The 24,113-nt window shown below is 34.9% G+C and overlaps 1 protein-coding gene and 1 pseudogene across 1 annotated transcript in view; both read right to left on the reverse strand.

The window, feature by feature from the left end:
- Nucleotides 1–24,113, reverse strand: part of CCDC7 (coiled-coil domain containing 7) — a 395,691-nt gene that overhangs the window by 226,535 nt on the left and 145,043 nt on the right. Inside the window, 3 exon segments of the mRNA XM_088025513.1 lie at nt 7,278–7,315; nt 16,721–16,939; nt 22,096–22,161. Of these exon segments, the coding sequence (XP_087881639.1) occupies nt 7,278–7,315; nt 16,721–16,939; nt 22,096–22,161 (323 nt within the window).
- On the reverse strand, nt 7,454–7,589 carry LOC114222443 (U2 spliceosomal RNA; annotated as a pseudogene).

The following is a 24,113-nucleotide window of genomic DNA, read 5'->3' on the forward strand; positions in this document are numbered from 1 at the left end:
GAAACTTTTCCCTTTACTGATTTTGCTTTGCAACCTTTTGCTGTAACAAATCATAGCCATGATAATGACCATATGCTGAATCCTCTGAGTTCTCTCAGTAATGCGAGTGGTCTTAGGAACCCCTGACACACAGGGCTACTATTTTTGTACTTTATATTACAATGAAATTTGCTGTTTCTCTCTTGGATTATATAACTGACACTGGAGTTCTGGAATACTAAACCCAGAACAGATACAAAGCCATGCTGATTGGAAAACTACCCTATTGGCCAACTACATGAACTTGGGAAGAACTGTCTGAACTAATCATTCAATAATATTGCATACAGGGAGGGTAAAGATAAAATTAGTTTCCAAACAAAATTTGATGCATGCAGGGATGCTATGAAATGCCAGTATATCTAGTTAAAAAAAAAAAAACACTGGGGGGACGCCTGGGTGGCTCAGGCCAAGCATCTACCTTGGCCTCGAGTCATGATCCTGGGGTCCTGGGATCGAGTCCCACATCAGGCTCCCTGCTCAGCGGGGAGCCTGCTTCTCTCTCTGTCTGCTTCTCCCTCTGCCTGCTTCTCCCTCTGTGTGCTTGCTTGCATGCTCTCTCTGACAAATAAATAAGTTAATTAATTAAATCTTAAAAAAAATCTTAAAAAAAAAACTATCATTGGGTATGATAGTCAAAGCTTCAACAGTGGGAAAAAAAACCAACTGTATCCCCCCTAAGTCTTTGTTATTATACCAGCTACTGAATAAATTGCTGCCACTACTGATACATGTATGCAGAAAGACAGGCAACATGTAACCTTTACTAATATTTCTTGGGAATATTTAAATTCCTGACATACATTTCAACAGGTGGAGTAAAACCAGCACAACGTGAACTGCTAGCAATTTCCAGACATTCTAGTATACTGAAGACAGTGGCCAACACTGAAGAAGTACTGCTTATTTTCTAGGCACCTCTCATTAAAGATAATTTTAAATGAAAACACAATCCATGACCCTGTCATTCAAATGAATTTTGGGAAGGGGATCATTATTTGGACAATACCAAAAAGATATATTCTACATCCTTTACAAGAAAATTTATTAGCTCTGCAGGCCCCAACCACAAAGGACTTTCTTCTTTAAGTACTGATGATATCACATTCTATACCTAGCGACTCTTCAAAGCATCTGTATCAGAGCAACTAATTTTAAATGGAAGTTCCTACATTAAGAAGCTATGGAAAAGTTCCAGGCATCACAAAAGCAAGTTTTAACTTTATATCTGCTATATTCTTTAGACTCATGGGATTACAGGTACATGACATGTAAGTTAACTTTTGCTGACTGGAGCTTTTGGCAACAATACTTCAAATTATTTGTCAGTTCCTGGGACTCTGAACTCCATTACTTCTTCCCACTGCTAAATTTATCACATGCTCTTGGCCTATTATTGGGCCCCAATGGGGCAGATTTTCTCACTTTTCAAACAAACATTCCTATCCCATGATGGATCTTCTCTAAACCAAAATCTCATAAGGTGGTATAAGCCTGGAAAATTCTATTGAAAAGGGAACTGACTTAGCACATCCAATAAAGGGCCAATCCTGGTCCTTAGGACCTTGGCCAAATTAATAAAATATGTCTGCACACTCACTGGGCACAGAGATACTCCCCTGCTGTTTTAACCATACCATTGACTTAGTAAGACCCTTGCCTTGCCTATAAGATTTGCCACCTGACAAGAAAGTATGATTCACTGATCCAACAGTCTCAAAAGTCATAAAATCTATTGAGGTACAGCATTTGTCTACCAGAATAATGGTAAGTTGTTAAAATCCCATAGAATTGGACATTCTTCAAAATTAGGTGAATTTCAGGCCTTGCTCATAGCCACAGAGCACACTCTTTGATTGAATTATACTTTTACAAACACTCATGAGCCATTGCTAATGGCCCAGTGACATTGTCAGGCCATTGGGCCACGCAGGACAAAACTATTAAATACACATATTTTTTCTGAGACACCCCCTACCCAAGGAAATAGGTAGAGCAACTTAGTAACAAACTCAATCCTTCTTTTTCTTTTTTTTTTTAAGATTTTATTTATTCATTTGAGAGAAAGATAGACAGAGAGAGCATAAGCAGGGGGAGTGGCAGAGGGAGAGGGAGAAGCAGACTCCCCGCTGAGCTAGGAGCCCGATGTGGCACTCGATCCCTGGACCTGGAGATCATGACCTGAGCTGAAGGCAGATGCTTGCTTAGCCATCTGAGCCACCCAGGTGCCCCAATCCTTATTTTTCATGTGTACATGCCCACAAGAAGGAGCTAAATCTAAAAGAAAAATATCTGATCTAAAAAAGTCAATCAAGAATGTATGATCTTTGTGTCTCCTATGGTCTTGGGTCCATCTCCATTCTATTCCACTATGAAGGAACTAGATGTTTAACAGGGAATTTATCTAAAAGACAGAGAAGCCATTGTTGCTCATCAAGACTATTCTACTTGCCATCTAAGCCAGTTTCTTTAAAAACAACCTCCACAGTGCTTGTCAATCCAGTTTCCCCTTGTTGTTCACAAGTTATAGGATGGCATAACCTGTAAGGGCCTCTCTGCATTGGTTGAATTCCAATGTACTTTGGAACTAAAGAGTGAAAGAAAAGATTATTTCAAGATAAATATTTTATTCCCATTATTTTTTTACTCCCCACTCTGATCTCAGTGTATGAATGGACAAATCAGACTGTTCATTTAAAAGATGGACATTGTCTTTGCATCAGATTCTTCTGCAAACATCCTCTTCTAACCCTGCAGGTGACTTCTGAGGGAAAAAGAGTAACTTTGGGGTTCCTGCTAAATTTATCGCTCCAAAAAAATGACAAGCTGGCTCATCTCCAAGAAGGAATAACAGATCTCAGTTTGTGAGGCATGAACATGTCTGACCTTGGGAAATGGTTGGAGGTGGTGATATCAAGGGAGATAATGAATAAATTCCTCTCTTACTGCAGATATTGTACAGATATTCCAAAACAGCCTTCTTTGGCTGTCCAGGAAGTAAAGCTTATAATCTGTGAATTTATTTATTTATGCTGGTTTTACACCCACACCTACCCCAGCTGGGGACCCTACTGTCATCTTTCTCCCAGGCAATACTGTAGAAATTGTTATGATCAGGACCAGGTGTCAGCTGGAGCTAATGGAGAGACCTATTAGTGAGACCCCAAGACCAAGAAGTAGACAGAGGACAGACAAATCTCTGTTATGGCATGGCCCTGGTAGTTCTCTCCATTCTCCCTTTTGGTGTTTTGGCAGAGCTGGCTCACCAGGACTGTTGAATGGAAAAATAACTCTCACTAATACCGACTATGTTAACATACAAAATGCCTACTACTCCAGGAGCATCCTTTTTCTAACAAGACCGTTGACCCAAGCAGGAATCTCTCACTGTTACATGGTTTGACTAGGTGCTCTCTATCCCCTCCCAATGCCTCTATAATTTTGTAGGATTATGTGAGGAGCAAGTCCCTCTCAGGAGCACTTTCCATGGTGAATTCGATATACTTTCCTGCAGAATAATGACAGCTCAGGAGATATTGTACCCTCTACTGTTTCTTAGTTTGTAAGCTTTCCTCTATAAAATCTAACTAATGTCTATAATTTGGACCACAAGTAATATGTTACTTGTGCAACCATTAATTGGGGGAAATTATAAAGTCTCCTTTAGGGTTTTTAAAAAGGTAAATCTCCATTTGTAGCTTATTGGAAAGAGGCAAAAAATTATGACAGGTTTTTTTTTATTTCACAGTTAGACATCCCTTTTCTTGATACATAATAATCATCCTTGACCACCAATCTAAATTAGCCTTCCCTGTGACTCCCTATCAGAAAGGGAGTTTTGTTCTCTTCATTTATTACTCTCTAAAATTATCTTGTTCATGTATTCTTACTTGTTTTTTTGCCTGTCTTCCCCACTGTAATGTAAACATCACAAGAAAAGAAAGCTTATTTTTGTTATTTATCAGTAAAACCCAATGTTCAAAAGAGTACCTGGATCATGGAACACTACATCCAAAACTAATGATGTAATGTATGGTGATTAACATAACAATAAAAAATTTAAAAAAAGAATACCTGGCATATGAAGGTGACAATATTTGTTGAATGATTGAGTTTAGTGAATAAATGAATGAATAAATGTAATAGCTAATCATCTAATCTATGGGAAAAAATGGACACATTAATACACTTCCTCTTTTGTATATGTTTTTTGTGCTTAGTGTTGGGGGAAAGTTGTAAAAAAAGGATTTAGAAAGAATTAGGTTGGATGTATAACTCTTAAAAATAAAACACCAAGAAACAGTTTACATTTTCATATCCAAAAAGTGTAAATTTCAATGCTATAAAACATTTAAGAAAAGCTAACACCACGTTTGATGTGAAACACTAAATTATTAACATCTATTGTGTTTGATTAAATATTTGCCACTAACTCATTCCCTAACCAAAACAAATTGCTAAATGTTGTAAAGTGCAAAAAATAAATGTACTTTATTGTAATCAATACCATGTGTCTGTTCAGGTGGGATCTCCTTACTTCGCTCCCATCCACTCTGAAGGTTTGGGAGACTTTTCCAAAGTATTTCAGAAATTCTATTAGGATCTAAGAAGTAACCCAAAATGAAGTTTCATGAATAATATAGTGCCATGTGCTTAATAGTTTGATTTTTTATTATATTTAGCAATATTCAACCTACAGCTATTAAGGGAAATTCTATAAAATCTACCAAGCTAAAGCAACCTTTCTCATGTCATATCTCCCATTTTTTCCTCAGTTTAAACTAAAAAAAAAAATTACTGGTCTTTCCCTGGCACACTGTGTAGATTCTAAACACCCTTGTTTTTGTTTCAACTGTTCAGTCCACCTGTTCCTCATATTTCCGTGTTAAAATCCAACCCACCTGTCCTTCTTAAATTAAATACTATTACACTCATTCAAGCCAGAAATAACTTTTCCTCCTTTTTGCTGCAACCTTTTGGTAACCTTTTATAGAATGCATCTTCTGCATTATACTGCACTTATTTTTGCGCATGTCTTGTCTGCCTTACTAGAACATTTAATGCATTGAGGGCAAGGATGATACAGTTGTCATCTTTATATTCCTCATACTATCTAGCACGCGATCCCTGGACCTGGACCTAGCACTGTGCCTTGCACAGCATGGAAATTCAGTCCATATTTCCCTATTTGAACTAAACTGAATTGAATAATCTTCCTCCTGAAGTTAGGGAACATTTATATGAATTAACACTAATAGGGGGGAAGCCATTTAAGAGGAATTTTTTTATATTCATTCTATGACCTTTTTCTGTTCTCGATGTCTTATATTCCCTATCATCCTTAGTCCATTATTCCCCATCCAACCCTTCTTCCATTCTTCCATTTCCCACTATTACTCTTATTAACTGTGACTTATCAGCCAAGTAGAATGGGGGCTGGCAAGAGTAGTAACTCACAGTAACACTATCATAACCCATCTTCAAGATTTTTCCAAAAGCTCATAAAAAGTAACTTAGACTGCCTTACTCTCTCATTGAGACTAGAAATTCTCTTTAAAATACTTCTGTTTAAGCCAATATTTCTACTTCCTCAGATTCACCAAATATAGTCTATCAAATTCAGCAGCAGGATCTAAATGCCCAATATTAAAACAACTTATATGAAAAGTTATTACTTCATGTTCTTCACGGTGACATTAGCTTTCCAGCATTTTCCCCAATGCCTATTACTTCATGATGTTTCCATAGAAAAACTATAGTAGTATGCCATGCTCTACCATAGTCTTAACATGAATAAAAGAGTATCATGCTTTATTTGTTCCTATTTCTACAGTTCATAAGCTGGTTAAGCTCCAATTAAGGTTGAAGATAATTATTAATACTTTTTCTTATACCTTCTCAAATATTCATAATACTGATCAGATATAATCATTATGCAAAGTAATAAATGACAAGAACTCTACCCATAAGTTTGCAAAGCAACAAATAAATGTCTATCTTCTCTTGAAATATTAAAAACATACTTTTAAAAATATAATCACTACTGACATTAAAATGGACCCTTTCAAAACTTTTAGACCTTAATCATAATATTTATTACCTAATTCTTGCTAATTCATCTGGGTCTATAATCTAGAAATATTAAAAATAGTAATGAAGCAGAGAAATGCACATTTCTAAATAATTCTTTCCTCTTTTCTGCGTGGCAATCAAAGCCAAAATTTTATATATTAAGCTATGTATAATTAAAGAATAAGTGCCTCATGTACATTGAATTTGAATTCTCAATAATTCAAGTGAATGACTGAAAGGAAACACTGCCATAGTTTATTCTCATCGAAGAGCAACATAACTCTTATTGACAGAATTTACTGTTCCACTAATCTATCTGGTTCAGGCTTTCTGTTTCTTGACAGGTTTGTGAAAAGGTCTGTGAATCATAACATGTTAATCAAACAGACTCTCTCACTAATGAAACTGTAAGATTTAATCGATTAAATCAACCAACTCAATTATTTACGTGCATGCATATACATATACATAAAGTGATTAAGCAAAAATGAAATGCAAAAAAATTTAAGTGTTTTATGTATTGAGGTCATGACTCAGTGAGGTAAGTAATCCCACCCATAAGTATTTTTCTGAAAATAAATAAAAATTGTTTTCACACAAAAACCATTTTAAAAAAGGGTCATATTCAGGGGCGCCTGAGTGGCTCAGTCAGTTAAGCGTCTGCCTTGGGCTCAGGTCATGATCTCAGGGTCCTGGGATTAACCACCCCCCCACCCAGTCTGGCTCCCTGCTCAGCAGGGAGTCTGGTTCTCCCTTTCCCTCTGTCCCTCCCCCCACTTGTGCTCTCTCTCAAATAAATAAATAAAATCTTTAATAAGAAATGGGTCATATTCAGTTTCTCATTATCTGAAAATTTAATTGTTGCTCAGGGAGGCAGGGGGTGGGGTGGGGATGTGGGGAGGAAAGTGGCTTTGTACCATACCTAGTCCTTAGTTTAAACTTTTCACTTAAAATTTTTGATTTTTCACAGCATCCAAAACTGTTGGTCTTTGACAACATCTAAAGTTTTAAACATTTTCTATTTAAAATTAGTTCCGAAGAGTACAATATTGTAAGCAAAGATATAAATAAAGGAGTTTTATGATACTGAATTTAGAATGGCTATTTCACCATTTAGGTATATAAATTGATAAAGATTAGAAAAAGAATATTTTTAAATGTTTTACCTTTTGTCAGTTGGGCTTCCATTTGGGACACTTGAGATCTGTGATAAAGAATACTAAATTTAAATACACTAAACATGCACACCAAATGTTCATACTAAATTATTTTAAAAAAATCATTCAAAGCAGGTTTTTAAATATGACAATTTTGTAAGATTAAGGTATCAAAAAAGCTAAGAAATGATCATACCTGGCATTGGAAGAAACACTGTAGAAGATGAACTACTAGCAAAATTGTATTTCTAAATGAGTGCAAAAAGGGCTTTATATTTATAGTAAATGCACTTGATCTTAGCCAAAAGGCCGAGAAGCGATTATATTTATAGTAAATAAACATTATTTTAAACATATCCATTACATAATTATTTAATCTTTTTAATATTCTTTTTGAAGCATTTATAATTCAAATGCCAAGAGTATACTAATATGGTGGTACTAACACAGAGTATACTAATGATAGTATTTTTTTAATTTAAAAAAATTGTAAAAGTATATTGAGAATGCATGCTCAAAATATACTTACTGAGGTGTGTGATCAAAAATATAAGAAACCAATGACCTCAGGAGTGTGATTTTATTAATAACTTACCCCTTGGGAAGATAACATGTTTTCCTATAGCATATTGTTGATTCTAGATTTTATCCCAGGCCTGAATTTTACCTAACTGAGTTTCTTTCATACAGAGACTAGGTAGCTTTATCCTTATTCACCTGTGTCAAAGACTTCTGATGTTCACCAAACTAATTTTCTTTTCTTAAGGCACATTACTGGTCTATATTTCTAAGTCCCTCCTACAGTTAAATGTGGTAAATTAATTATGAAAGAAAATGGTGTGTACCACTTCCAGCCTGGTCAATGAAAACTGATTCATGTTTGGTCTTCCACCTTCTCTTCTGGTAGCTGGGTATCTATGCTTAATGTGGCCCAGGAAGCCAATGTGAGATGGCAAAACCTCCATATGCCAGGATACTGGAATGACCCTGTAGAGCAGGACTCCCTAACACAAACATGGACCCTGAACTTCCTGGAAGTATTTACATAAGGAAATAATTTTCTATCATATGTGAGCCATTACACATTCTGGGCCTATATGTGATAAGAGTTAGTCTATATATTAAGTAATATACAACCATGGGTTTTCATATGGACTATGTAGATAACTGGACAGAACTAAATGATAACATGATAATGATAACATTCACACAGTGCTTCATGGTATACAAAAGCATTTGATAAACATTATCTCATTTTACTCTAGCATGTTTTTAAAGTATTATCATCCTCCTATATCTAAGGGTTTTATAGAAAAATATGTTCAGCTCCTGACACATAGAAAAGATAATAGGTCTTACCCTAACCTCTAATTTTAAAAAGACTACTATTTCAATAAGCAACTTTAAAAACAGGTATGAAAACAAAGACATGTTAATCAAACAGACTTCTTAAATATGTCATAACATGTTAATCAAACAGACTCACTCACTTCTTAAATATGTCATTAAGATATACATATGACCGAGCTTTTGTGTAATGCAATCTAATGTCCAGTAGTAGGAGTTCTAAATATTTTTCTTTCACTCCTTTTAAATTTTAAGTTTCTATCACCAGTAGCACAGGGTGATAAGCTGGCTTCCCTATGAAGCCAGGCCCAAGAGCACTGGGAACATGCCACCTCATTTGAGAAAACTCTCTCTTGATATTAGCGATATCCCAGCTCCACAGCCAAACAAGGCATTGTGATATCTAGGACAGCTATATCAGCAAAAGAAATGAAATATATTTATAGTTACAATATATAGGTAAGACCTTATGAATTATGGGATCAATACAAAGCAGTTCTTCCTTTCTGACAATTGAAAACCAAACTACTTAACTTAGCATTCAGTTCAAGAGTTTTCACAATCTCATATCAATCTATTTGTGGGCAATCTCTAAAATGGCTCCCAGTGATGCCTGTTTCATGGTATTCATGCCTGTTGTATTACCCTCCCTTGTTTTTGGGCTGGCCCTCATGACTACTTCTACTTCTAATGAATAGGATATGGCAAAAGTGATAGGATATCACTTCTGAGATTAGATTCTACCTTTCTCCCTCCCTCCCTGCTTCTTTCCCTCTCTTTCTCCCTGTTTCTGCCCTTCCTTGCATGTTCTAAGTAGCTTTATGGAAAGGCCTCCAAGGCAAGGAACTGATGTCCCCAAGCAACATCCAGCAAATATCTGAGGCCCAACAATAGTTACATGAGTATATACTGAGCCCAGAAGTATATCCTCCTCCAGTTAGGTCTTGAGACAAATGCAGCCAAGGCCAACATTGACATTGAAAATCTGATTTTACCACTTTACTGCCCAGCTCTTGTTTCTCTTTGACAGTGATAGGGCTGTGACTCAGATAGAGTCAGATTCATCACTGGACTCCAGAACACTCACCCAGGACCTCAATTTTTTTGCATTTTTTAAGCCATTGTCTTAACTCCTGATTAATTGAGGATCCATTGGTGAGTCCAACTCCTAAACCATTGTTCCATGCAAATGTCCACTGAAGCTAGTAGGGACAGATTTTGATTCTTAAGATTCTGAGTATACTCCAGAATCTGGTTAAAGTCTCAGATAAGTGGAGGCTGGATTAGATTTCCAGGCTTCTCTATCTGTAAGAGGCTAATCTGTAAGGAACAGAAGCTATGTTTGAGTCCTAAGTTTGTTTTTTTTTTTTAAAGATTTATTTATTATTTATTTTGAGAGAGTGAGAATGAGAGAGAGAGAGAGTACATGAGAGGGGGGAGGGTCAGAGGGAGAAGCAGACTCCCTGCTGAGCAGGGAGCCCGATGCGGGACTCGATCCCGGGACTCCAGGATCATGACCTGAGCCGAAGGCAGTGGCTTAACCAACTGAGCCACCCAGGCGCCCTGAGTCCTAAGTTTTCTGTTTAAGTATAAAGGTACCAAAAGTTAAGAACATGGGAGCTTCTCAATTGACTGAAAACCTTTGAAACCTCTCCCTTCCCATCACAAATGTTTCTCTTTCCTCTTTTTATCACCTTCAATCTTCACTAAGGTTCTCTTGAATCCTTTGGTATGTCCCTCTTTAACCACCAACCTCCCTCACCCTTCTGCCTACCCTGCCAGGCTTTCCCTTTCCAACTTGAGCCCCTCAGTTCCCTATAGTCACTTAAACATTAAGCCCCCATACCCCCTATGAAGAGATCTCAAGAGACTCAGACCCCCAAATGCAACCATTTCAGGTTGAAAAGAGAGAAAGAGGCTATTTGTAAACAAAATTAGTGATTTGTCCACTTGATGAGCCAGATAGACACTAGACATCTTCTCAGTCACTCACCTAAAACTTAGTCCACAACTTCATTAGATTACATATCAAGGCAAAAAGTCTCTTCCACAAATATTGACAAACATGTAACCTTAGCTTGTCCCAGTTGCCAGAAACACAATTTGAATAAAAATATAAAGTTGAAAAAAGATAAGAGCTAACTCTTCCATATAAACCAGTTGTTTGTATTATGTTTTACTGATTCAAGGCTAAAATTTTAGAATGAAAGTATTAAGATCTCTTTTTGCATCTGTTTGTATGTTTGTTTATATGTATGTGTATTATATACGTGTGCTACTTTTTCCTCCAAATGATATCATCAAATTACTTGATAAAATCTCTTAGAATTCTATTCAAATTAGCTTAGAGATGAATGAGTGCCATTATAAATTAAGTATTTCTAAGACAACTCCCAAAAATACAAAAACTAACACAAATATTTTGGTGGGGTTTTTTTTAGATTCATAGGATCTGGAATATAAATTGGTAAATAAAGCTAGTTTTTAAATTGTTGTTAAAATAAAAGGAAGCATACACTGAGATGTGAGTTTTAATGCATGCAGATATAAAATTTTTTTCTGCCTAAGTTCACTAGTCAAACAAGCTTACGTTATAGCTGCTAAATGTTTACAATTATAAACTATAAATCTAACCTAAGAACAAAATGTACAATAAAAATGGATTGCTCCAAAACCATAGGATATAAAATCAATGCACAGAAGTCTGTTGCATTTCTGTACACTAATAATGGAGCAGCAGAAAGAGAAATCAAGGAATCAATCCCACTTACAATTGCACCAAAACCCATAAGATACCTAGGAATAAACCCAATGAAAGAGGTCAAAGATCTGTATTCTGAAAACTATAGAACACTTATAAAAGAAATTGAGGAAGATACAAACAAATGGGAAAACATTCCATGCTTCTGGAATGGAATAACAAATATTGTTAAAATGTCTATTATACAAAAACAATGAATCATGGATCACTACATCAAAAACTAATGATGTATTGTATGGTGACTAACATAACATAATAAAATTTTTTAAAAAAATGTCTATGCTACCGAAAGCAATCTATACATTCAATGTAATCCCTATCAAAATACCACCAGCATTTTTCACAGAGCTGGAACAAACAATCCTAAAATTTGTATGAAACCAGAAAAGATCCTGAATAGCCAGAGGAATGTTGAAAAAGAAAACCAAAGCTGGTGGCATCACAATGCCAGACTTCAAGCTCTATTACAAAGCTGTGATCACCAAGACAGCATGGTACTGGCACAAAAACAGACATATAGACCAATGGAACAGAGTAGAGAGCCCAGATATGGACCCTCAACTCTATGGTCAAATAATCTTCGACAAAGCAGGAAAAAATATGCAATGGAAAAAAGACAGTCTCTTCAATAAATGGTGCTGGGAAAATTGGACAGCTATATACAGAAGAATGAAACTTGACCATTCTCTAACACCATACACAAAGATAAACTCAAAATGGATGAAAGACCTCAATGTGAGACAGGAATCCATCAAAATCCTAGAGAAGAACATAGGTAGTAACCTCTTTGACATCGGCTACAGCAACTTCTTTCAAGATACATCTCCAAAGGCTAGTGAAACAAAAGCAAAATGAACTTTTGAGACTTCATCAAGATAAAAAGCTTCTGTACAGCCAAGGAAACAGTCAACAAAACAAAGAGGCAACCCACAGAATGGGAGAAGATATTTGCAAATGACACTACAGACAAAGGGCTGGTATCCAAGATCTAAAAAGAACTTAACACCCAAAAAAACAAATAATCAAGTCCAAAAATGGGCAGAAGACATGAACAGACACTCCTCCAAAGAAGACATACAAATGGCTAACAGACACATGAAAAAATGTTCATCATCATTAGCCATCAGGGAAATTCAGATCAAAACCACATTGAGATACTACCTTACACCAGTTAGAATGGCAAAAATTGACAAGGCAAGAAACAACGAATGTTGGAGAAGTTGTCCACTTCCTTTTAAAATCCAATTTTAGTAAGAATCCTAATAAGTCAATTTAGCAACAGTGCCCCATTCTCCATAATTAATCTCCCTCAATACTTAATCAGGTTCCTCATCCTTCACTATCCCCCAGGTGATAGCTGATCACTCTTTTTTGAACACTGCATCAAAAACTAACAATGTACTGTATGGTGACTAACATAACATAATAAAATTAAATTAAATTTTAAAAAAATAAAATAAAGATTTTACTTATTTATTTGACAGAGAGAGAGAGCACAAGCAGGCAGAGCGGGAGAGGGAGAAGCAGGTTCCCTGGTGAGCAGGGAGCCAGATGTGGGGCTTGATCCCAGAACCCTGGGATCACGACCTGGGCCAAAGGCAGTCGCTTAACCAACTGAGCCACCCAGGCACTTCTATAGCTGATCACTCTTGCCTATCTTTGGCAAAGATCCTGTTAGGTCAGTTCAGCCAGAATCTCCCTTACACCCCCCAGTATTTCCTCTTAGTAATTTTCCACTGTCCACCAACCTACTCTTCGGCTATAAATTTCTACTTTCCCATGGCGTATTAGGAATTGAACACAGTTCTATACTGAGGTCTCTTTTCTTGTATTGCAATGGCTTTGAACAAAAATCTGTTTTAACCACTTGACTGCCCAGCTCTGATTTTTCTTTGATAACACTTTGATTGCATCTTTGTGAGAGACCATGAACTAGAGGACCTAGCTAAGCCTTCTTTCTGGATTTCTGACTCACAGATACTATTAAATAATACATGTTTGTTGTCTAAGCCACTAAGTTTTGGAGTAATTTATTATGTACCAAAAGATAACATAGTACTTTTGTTCTTCATTCATTTTTTAACCAGATGAACTTTAAGAAACAAGGGAGGGAGAAACAGTGTTGAAAACAAAGAGAGCAAATTATGCAAAATCATGAAGGTGACAGAAAACATAGTGTGTTCCATGAACTTAAGGAAGTTCAATGTAGCTAAAGCATAAATATATGTTTGTACGTGTGTGTGCACACTCATGCTTACGAAGTCATGTGCAATGAATGGGTGGGGGGGTGAGGGCTAATTAAAAATGAGGCTGGCATCTCAAGAAAGGACCAGATCTGACACCTTAACCCATAATTAGGAATTTGTACTTCAACCAAAGAATAATGGGAATCATTAAAGATTTTAGGCAAGAAGGTTAACATGAACAGATTTCAATTTGAAAGATGACTAGACATCAACATGGAGACTGGACAGAAGACAGTAAATTCTGGACAAAAGAACAGCAATTAGAATCCTGGTAGCATCCTGGGAATTGCCAGGAAAACCGGAAAAAATGGGCAAAATTTTATGGCTAATAATTGGACTGATTAAAAAAAAAGAGAGACAAAAATGATTCTAGTTTCAGCAATTAGGTGTATGAGGATGCCAGGAAATTGTGACTAGTGGGAGAATAAGCAGTCTAAGAAGAAAGCAATTAGTTCCTTTTAGGACATGATGAGTTCTAGATGCTGTGGACTATTTCAGTAGGTAAATTCAGTAAGCTGATAGATAATAGGTCTGGCAATTAAGTGATATTTGGGTTTGACACAAGATTTATTTGGCACTTGAAGCCATAAAGGTATATAAGCATGCTCAGAAAGAGTATGTGGAATAAAAAGAGAATCCAGGAGAGAAAACTCAGAGAAACACCAACAGTTAAAAAATGGGCAGTACAAGAGGAGACCAAAACACAGAAATATAAAGAAAACCAAGTAATTATTCTGTCTCTAAAACAAAATGCAGACTACATTAAAAATAAATGGTCAGGGGGCACCTGGGTGGCTCAGTGGGTTAAGCGTCTGCTTTCGGCTCGCGTCATGATCCCAGAGTCCTGGGATCAAGCCCCACATCAGGCTGCCTGCTCAGCGAGGACTCTGCTTCTCCTTCTCCATCTGCCCCTCCCCCTGCTTCTGTTCTCTCTCTCTCTCACTCCCTCAAATAAATAAATAAGATCTTTAAAAAAAAAAGAAAGAAGGAAAGAAATGGTCAAACATGATCAAGTAATGCTAAGAAGATAAGTGAGATAAAACTATAAAGCATCCTTCAGAATAAGATCAAGCAAATTTGTTGTGACCTTGGCAAAAATAGTTTTAATATAGTAGTTGGGAAAAAAGGTTACACTTAAGTGAAGAATTACTATAAGGACATGGAGACAGTGAGTATGAACAACTTCTATTCCATCAAAATCCTCAGTAATGATTCCTGTTTCATTATTACCAGAGCAGGCCAATCCAAATAAATGATACTATATACAACATCCATGCAAAGAACCTAGTATATAGTAGGTGTTTTATAAGGATTGTTAAACTGAATATTTAATAGAAGAGGTGTGTGTTAATCTATTTAAAAACCACTAAAATTAAAAATCACTTGCCCAGGTTGCAGGTGATGAAGTTACCTGGTAAAATGCTTCAGGTAATGAAGTTGCTCTTTCAAAATCATCTTACTTTTTAATCTAACATTTTCTATTTAACTCGTCATATATGACAGACTTTATTTTGGTTATGGGGAAAATCCTGGGAAATAAAAAAACACTAGCCTATTAACAAAGTGAGGGTTCAAATGCAGCCACACAGACAGGAAAAGAAGATATCCTGACATGATTTTGAAGCCAGAAAGACCTACGTTTGAAGTCTAATTCAACATTACTATGATGTTGCATAGTTCGTTTATTTAGGCTCCAGTTTCATCTTCAAAATGGGGGTGCTTATAGCTATCTTGCTACTTATTGTGTAAATGATTGGTACCTATTACTTACTGTGTAAATGACTAGCACATATACATAAGATCACCAGCATATTTTATAATGATAGAGGATATAAAATGCCTAGCACATTTTAAATTGTGTTGCCACACTTTATCTTTGTTTTAAGCCAGTTCACAGAAACATGCATTTCTAAAAAATTTGCTTTTGTATTCAATTCAGGGCAAAAAACAAAAACAAAAAAACCCTAATAACCTTAATAATTTCTTTTTCACTAAGAGCAATTTTTTATCTTTCCAAGAAGAAACTGACATAGTTTGCAATTAAAATTATATACAATGGATTAAATAGATGTTGGGGATCAAGGAGAGCACTTGTGATGAGCACCAGACGTTATATATAAGAGTTGAATCACTAAAGTGTACACCTGAAATTAACATTACACTGTATGTTAACTAACTGGAATTTAAATAAAAACTTAAAAATTTATATACAAAAAAGATTAAAATAAGGATAAAATTACTGTGTGATGATAGTCTCCTTTAAAAAGCTAGAGTATTGGCCTTTAATTTTACTTTATTAATTTCCCATTTGCTAGTTTTACTATGCTATCTCTTATACACATAAACTCTCATTCTGAAAACAAGAAGGAAGGACACTAAAGAATATAAAATATTAAAGAAACGAGGGACCTGAATTAATACCTATCCCGCTAGAACAAAGACAAGCAAAATTATACTCTTGACAGTTTTGCTTTACTTCTTGAACTTTTTCCATTAATTGTTAATAAAGTTGCTTCTGTGTAGACTGTTATTTTCTTCTAAGGCAAGATTAATAAATCTCAATGTTCAAGAAAGAGCTTCTGAATCTACTGCACAACACAAACAAAAATACATTTTTTCAAGAATTTTTCCCCACAGATAATAGCTACACTTGCAGCGAGCAAAGCATAACATACATACTTAACAAGTCACTATATTGTACACCTGAAACTAATACAACATTGTGTGTGAACTGTACTTCAGTAAAAAGATAAATTTGAAAATGTTTCCCCATAGTTTAGCATTTATATTTAATTTTGTTAATTTATAGCAAAAATCTTTAGTCTATGAAATCCTATTTTTTTCTGGCTCTCAAATCTCGGGTGTTTATATCATCATTCAAAACCAATACATACCTAATTTATAAATTTGTATTCAAGACAATAAATTGCTATAACCAAAGGTAAAAGACAAAAGGTCCAAGCAAAAAAACAGGGCATAGAGTTTTTTTGAAATAATGTATACAAATGAAGTAAACAACAATATAAAAGAAAATCTTACAGCACAGATTACTGTTTTTTCTGACTCTACTGTTTTCTCTATTTCAGTAATTTCCTTACCTGGGGATGTTCTTGGATTTTAGAATTTGTCTTTTGTCCACCTGAATCTGTAACTAGTGATTTCCTTCTTCTTCTCTCCAATGGTATATCTTTTGAATCTTCAACTTTTATTTTACTAATACCCATTTCCATTGTTGTCTTGGTCTTCCCTTCACTTTTAAGTAATTCTTTCCCTTGATTTAGGAAATAGTCAAGTTGATGCTTTGCTCTTTCAGCTTCCTGTTTTTAAAAAAGTAATGGTTTATCAAGCATTATGTGTGACATTTTTCTGTCAATATTACAACTTTCAGGAATAAGAATATATGCATGTCCACATTACTTCTCAATTTTATTTTTACTAAATTGGAGAAGCTGAATTAAACCACTGGTATAGTCCATAGTTGAATTAACCCATAGATTAAAATTAAAAACTGAAGAAATGCCGTCCACTTTGAGGGCTATTTTTATGTCCCAGGAAGTTCTCCTATTATTTTTTTTCTCCTATTATTTTTTTAAAGCTCTAATTAATATAGAGGCATAATAAAACTAAATAAAAGTTATACATTAGAAAAGGTGATAGAATGTAACCAAGGTAATTAATACCTATAGTATCAAATAATAAAAGAAAATGTGGAAAATAATTTATTTCTTCTAGAATATAAGGTTTTTAAATGCTGCTTTTAGTAATTTTTTACTTAGATCAACAAAAATAAAGTTCACAAATAATCTCACCACAAACAGAAAACTCACTGTTAAGATTTGATATATATCCTTTTTCATTATTTCTAAATATAACTAGTGCATATATGTATTTTTAAAATTTTTAGGCTCCTACTATACATACTTGATATGCTCTTTTTATTAAATAATGTCACAGATATGTTCCAATGACAATAAATGTACATCTAAATCAGAATAGCTGAGAGAAGTACATTTAATAGTATACTTTTATTCAGCAAATTTCTTATTAGGGACAATAAGAAATATTGGTAATATTATTGGTAATTTAAAAATTTAAAAATTTTTGCTATTAAAATTTTTTATATTATACATACTTGTACAAAATCCCTGTACACCCTTTTCTTCCTTATGATAAATTTTTGTAACTGCAATGATTCAATGAAAAGCCTATGTTGTCCCAAAACTTTTGCCATATATTTTCTTCCAGAGAAGTATTGATTCATAGTAATAGAATTATATAAAAAATTACTTATTTTAGCATATATCTGCAAATATTAGACATTTCTGTTCCTAAAATTTTTATTGAAATGGTAAGTAAAAAAAAAATCTATCGCACTGTCATTTTAAGTTGCATTTATTTGATAACTAGTGAGGTTGGATATATTCATATGCATTTATTGCCCTTGTGTGTTTCTAGGTTATGACCTCCCTTTTGTGTCTATTTGGGGGAATATTTGGGGGAAGGGCATTCATATTTCTTATAGATTTGTAAAAGATTGTCATATAAAACATTCTGTTAAGAATTTGCATTTATCTTTATATCTAATGAATCTTTTACCATACAAAAGTTTTAAATTAATAATAGCCAAATATATTGCAATATTCCTTTGCAATATGATGCTTAGAAAACCTTGCTCTAGCCAAGACCATATAACTGTTACCCAGTGTTTATTCTAACATCATACTTCATTTATTAATTTTGGATCTTAAATCAAGCTGCAACTTATTTTGATGTATGTCACAAACTATTACATGAGAACTAGTTTTTCATAGTAGTTTACTTTTTGTGACTATTTTGTCTTTCTATAAAAAAGTTTCAATAACTAAAACTACAATATACTAAATTATTACATTCCTTTGAATCTGTTTCTGGATTTTTTATTCAGAACCAAATCCAGAACCACATTGCGTTAGTTATTAGAGTATGTTACATTACGTATTGATTTTTGAATGACCAAATCCTTCTTATTCTTTTGTATAGTCACCAGTTTCTTATCTCAATATATTCTGTAATAATTCTGTTAAATTAAAAAATAATTCAATTTACATCCAGAAATAAATTGCTTTAAATCTATATATCAATTTGGAAAAAAGTAGAAGATTGAAATATTTATAATATTGAACCTTCAAAACCAAAAATACAAATTTCTATTTCTTCACTATTCATCTATATCCCTCAGTAAAGTATGTTTTACTTCATTTAAAAAAAAACTCTGTATGTTTTAAATATGCTACTCAGGTATTATAAATAGAATCATCTCTGCACATGAAAAAATGCTCAACATCACTTGGCATCAGGGAAATACAAATCAAACCCACAATGAGATACCACCTCGCACCAGTTAGAATGGCAAAAATTAACAAGTCAGGAAACAAGAAATGTTAGTGAGGACACAGAGAAAGGTGAACTGTCTTACAGTGTTGGTGGGAATGCAAGCTGGTACAGCCACTCTGGGAAACAGTAGGGAGTTTCCTCAAAAAGTTAAAAACAGAGCTACCCTACAACCCCGCAATTGCACTACTGGGTATTTACCCAAAGGATACAAATGTAGTGATCTGAAGGGGCACCTGCACCCCAATGTTTATAGCAACAATGTCCACAATCCAAACTATGGAAAGAGCCCAGATGTCCGTTGACAGATGAATGGACAAGAATATGTGGTGTATATATATATATATATACACATATACACATACATACATATGATGGAATATTACCCAGCCATCAAAAAGGATAAAATCATACCATTTACATGACATGGATGGAACTGGAGGGTATTATGCTAAGTGAAATAAGTCAATCAGAGAAAGACAATTATCATATGGTTTCACTCATATGTGGAATTTAAGAAACAAAACAGGATCATAGAGGAAGGGAGGGAAAAATGAAGTAAGATGAAATTAGAGACAGAGACAAACCATAAGAGACTCTTAACTATGGGGAAAAAACTGAGGGTTGCTGGAGGGGAGGTGAGTGGGGGATGGGGTAACTGGGTGATGGGCGTTAAGGAGGGCACTTGATGTAATGAGCACTGGGTGTTATATGCAACAGATGAATAATTGAACTCTACATTTGAAACTAATGGTACACTATATGTTAACTAAATGAATTTAAATAAAATAAGCAAAATAAATAAATAAGTAAATAAATAGAATCATCTCCATTATGGTTTCTAAATGGTTGTTTTGTATAAAAAGGAAACCTATTGCTTTTTTCCTTTTCCTTTCTTTAAATTTTAACTCCTGTGTAGTTAATGTGCAGTGTTGTATTAGTTTCAGGTGTACAAAATGGTGATTTACCATATATTACTCAGTGCTCATCAAGATAAGTGCACTCTTAATCCCCTTCCACTATTTCACACACCTTCCCAACCACCTCCCCTCTGGTAACCATCTGTTTGCTCTCTGAAGTTGAGTCTGTTTCTTGGTTTGTCTCTCTCCTTTTTCCTTTGTTTGTTTTTTCTTTTTTTAAAGATTTTTTTGAGAGAGAGAGCATGAGCAGAGGGGAGAAGCAGGCTCACTGCTGAGTAGGGAGCCCGACATGGGACTGATTCCAGGGTCCCAGGATGATGACCTGAGCCGAAGGCTAATGCTTAACCAACTGAGCTACCCAGACGTCCCTGTTTGTTTTGTTTCTTAAATTCCACATATGAGTGAAATCATATAGTAACTGTCTTTCTCTGACTGGCTTACTTTGCTTACCATTATACTCTCTAGCTGCATCCATATTTCCATATTGTTGCAAATGGAAAGATTTTGTTCCTTTTTATTGCTGAATAATATTGCATTATATATATATATAACATATATAGTCATATATGTAACACAACACATATAACATATATATATAACATACATGTTATATATATATAACATCTTTATCTACCAACCTTCAGTCATCTGCAGAACTCTCTGCCTATTGTTGACAGTATTTGGTCCCTGGCTGTGGTGGAGCACATTTTACAAGGTACACACCAGTCTGTTAGTGAAATGAGACCTGCCACTGCTTCTGTGGCAGTGGACCAGTGCTGCATGGTTAGGGCACACAATTTTAACAAGGTTGCAGGTTGGGCTTCCATAGGGCCTGCCACCACTGCCAGCACCAAGAGAACCAAAATGAGTAGAAAACAAGAGAGGAGGTATTGGCGAAGTTGGCATGGGTCTTCTGGGGAAAGGACCCACAGCACTGGAACTGAGGCAAATGGGAAGTTTGGGTCTACTGAAGGGTGAGAGGGTGGGGCTTAGTGTAATGTACTGAATGTTGGCATCATGCTGGTTCCTAGAGATGGTCTTATGTTTATGCTGGAAGGTAGGGAAGAGTGAAGACACCTAACACCTCCTTTGTTCCTAGAGGGGTTTCCCTTTGATTCTCACCACTCTGAGATGAGTAAATAACTCTCCCTCCCATATACTCCAAGCATTTTTCAAACTGCTGCTACTATGCTGTACCTCCATAAGTTGTTTATTGTGCTGTCTCATTAAAGACAGGACTCCACTTCCTAATACCCTCAGGGCTCTCTCAGAGACAGCCTGCTCATTTTGAAAATTCCAGGCGTTAAGTCCTGCTACTTGTAAGAACTCACAAAATTTGGAGACTCTTGTTTTCAAAGTCAGATGTTATGGAGATTCATCTTCTCCCTGTAGGCTCCCCAGTGTAACAGTCTGCTTCTCTTCCCTCTTTTTACTCACAGTGTCCCTTCCTCCTGGGGACAGTCCCACATGCATGTTTAGCTCCCCATCATGTCCTCACCCTGCCTACCCTCTTCAATGTGGCCTCTTCTCTACCTTTAATTGCAGAGTTTGTTCTGCCAGCCTTCAGGTTGTTTTCTGGGTTATTTATGCTGATATGAGTGTTATCTAGCTATATCTGTAGGATGAGCTGTGCTTAGGGTCCTCCTATTCTGCCATTTTCCCAGCTCCTTCCATTGTTTTTTTATATCTATTTTGTCTTCAGCCACATTTTGGACTTATATCATTAATACATTTGTGTATTATCTTGCATTTTTTCAAAGGAAAAGTGATATAAAAATAATTATACTTTTGTCTATCCACTTATGAAAATGTTTGTAGCTTTTTTCATTTCCTTAATCACTTAACAAGAATTTCATAAAGAGTAGTAAAAACCAATATCCTAGTTTAATTGAATTGAGCTGGAATGCCTGCATTATTGTCCACATAACAGTGTCTCAGTTTGAAATAGATTTATTTTATTTGATTAAGGAAATTTACTTTTCTTTCTAGTTGTTTTGAATAAGAATGAATATTAAATTTTATTAATATATTCCTAGTACATAAAATGAAAGTACTTTAAATCTGGAAAAATAGTACAATACATAAACCTATTAGTTTTCAAGGTCAAAATTATTCATTTAAAAGTTGTTTACAGATATTCCTTTCACTTGTTAACAATTTTAAAAGAACATAATGTAATTTACCTGGAGAGCCTGTTTCAGTTGTTCCTGAAGGACTTTGTTCTCAATTTCCAGAGCATGTGCTACTTTCTATGATATAATATAAGGGGGGAAATGCATTCATTTTAGTATTTCTGTTTCTATGAATTTATTGTTACAATTATTATCTTTCTAAAATACACAGATAGCCAAGATGATGACTGAAGCACACACATTACTTGCACTTTTCTCAGGAATAATGGTGGATAATTTCCGCAGCTGTATCATCCTATTGATTTTCTACAGGGAAACTGACTTGAATCTGATAAATTATTACTACAGTAAGTTAAATATTTCATTTTTCCTTTTTTCTAGGCCTGAAATATTTAAATACAAACATTTCAAATTTTATGAAAAGAAGCAACTCTACTCTTAGTGAAAAATAAACATAGTTTTGACTTTGTGAGAATGAATGGATTCTGTTACACATGAAATGTCTCAGCAATTCTCCATCAGATCAGAGACAGTTTGAGGAATCATATCTAAAATCCCAGCTCTGTTTCTGGTATAGCAGGGCAAGTTCCTACAGGACAGACCCTGCCACACATAAAAACTACAAACTCGGAACAAAATATAAATATCAACACTGGATAGCAACCAAGAATAGGTAGATTCTTGAGAGAAGGTGATGCTTGGAAGAAGAAAGAGTCCTAGGTAAGATTCTTGTTTTCCTGGCTTCTAGTCTGAGGGCAAGCCCTACCTGGGCCAGACAGGGCATCTAATAGCTGATTTAAAAAAAAAAATGAGTTTTTACACCTTACAAACCAGAGGAAGGAAATCAGGGCAATCATAACCACTGAAAAATTTAGGGGCAGTCACACAAAGAAGAGAGAATGAGAGAAGGAGACTCAAACTCTGTATAAACCCTTCCCAACTGCCCCCCACAAGCCCTGAACCACATACACATAGGGAAGACTAAGCAGCCTACCAAAACCTAAAAGAACTGATATGCAATTTGAGCTGCTGCCTAAACACAGAATTTTCATTTTGTATCCAATAATGTTAAGTATATTAATGCAAAACAAACAAAAATAAACCATACCAGAAGAATATAGCAGAATCCAGAGTTTGAAAAACATGATATTCCCAATATTCAGAATACAATTTAGAATTACTTGACACTTAAAGAAACAGCAAATGAGACTTACTCATATGATAAAAAACAATCTACAGAGAGTGATCTCAAGATAGATTTGATTTTAAAATTAGTGTACAAGAATTTTAAAGCAGCTATTATAACAATACCCAAAGTAAGGGCAAATATGTTCATAATGAAGGAAATAATAAAAATTCCAGCAGATTACTATGACCTATAAAAAACAGCCAATGTAAATTACAGTAGAGAAAAATACAGTACCTGAATTTTAAAAATTTAAAGGATGAGCATAGGTACAAATTGGATAGAACAGTGGAAAGAGTCAGACCATTTGAAGACACATCAGTAGAAAATACCTATCTAAAGACATAAGAACAAATATTTAAAAATGAAGAGGGACTGAGGAACATTTGGAATACTATCAAATATCTAACTTGTAATTGCTTTCTTATAAGGAAAAGAGAGAAAGTGATAGAAAAAATGGTTGAAAAAGTAGCTGAAAATTTCTCAAATTTGGCAAGATTTACATACTCAAGATGCTCAGCAAACCCCAAGTTGATATATATAAAGAAAATCATGCCTACACACATCAGAGTGAAATGTTGAAAACCAAGTGAAAAGAGAAAATCTTAAAAGTAGATGAAGAGAATGCCAAATTACACAAGAGAAATATTGACTTAAATGACTGCTTCTCTTCAGAAAAATATGAATTTTAAGTGAAAGTGGAAAATCATCTTCAAAGCATAGAGCAAATGTTTCTCTTCTGAAAGTGTTATCTTAAGAAACAGAAGAAAGATTTAAATCTATATTTTTATTCTCATTGAAATTTGAGAGAATACAAATACAACATCTATAAAAACAGAAAAAGGTAATAATGAAGACAAAAGCCTTCTAGCTACTGTTCAAG

The sequence above is a fragment of the Eumetopias jubatus genome, unplaced genomic scaffold (assembly GCF_037043125.1).
Source record: "Eumetopias jubatus isolate StellerSeaLion01/CBP00866 unplaced genomic scaffold, mEumJub1_p1.0 scaffold_8, whole genome shotgun sequence".
NCBI lineage: Eukaryota > Metazoa > Chordata > Mammalia > Carnivora > Otariidae > Eumetopias > Eumetopias jubatus.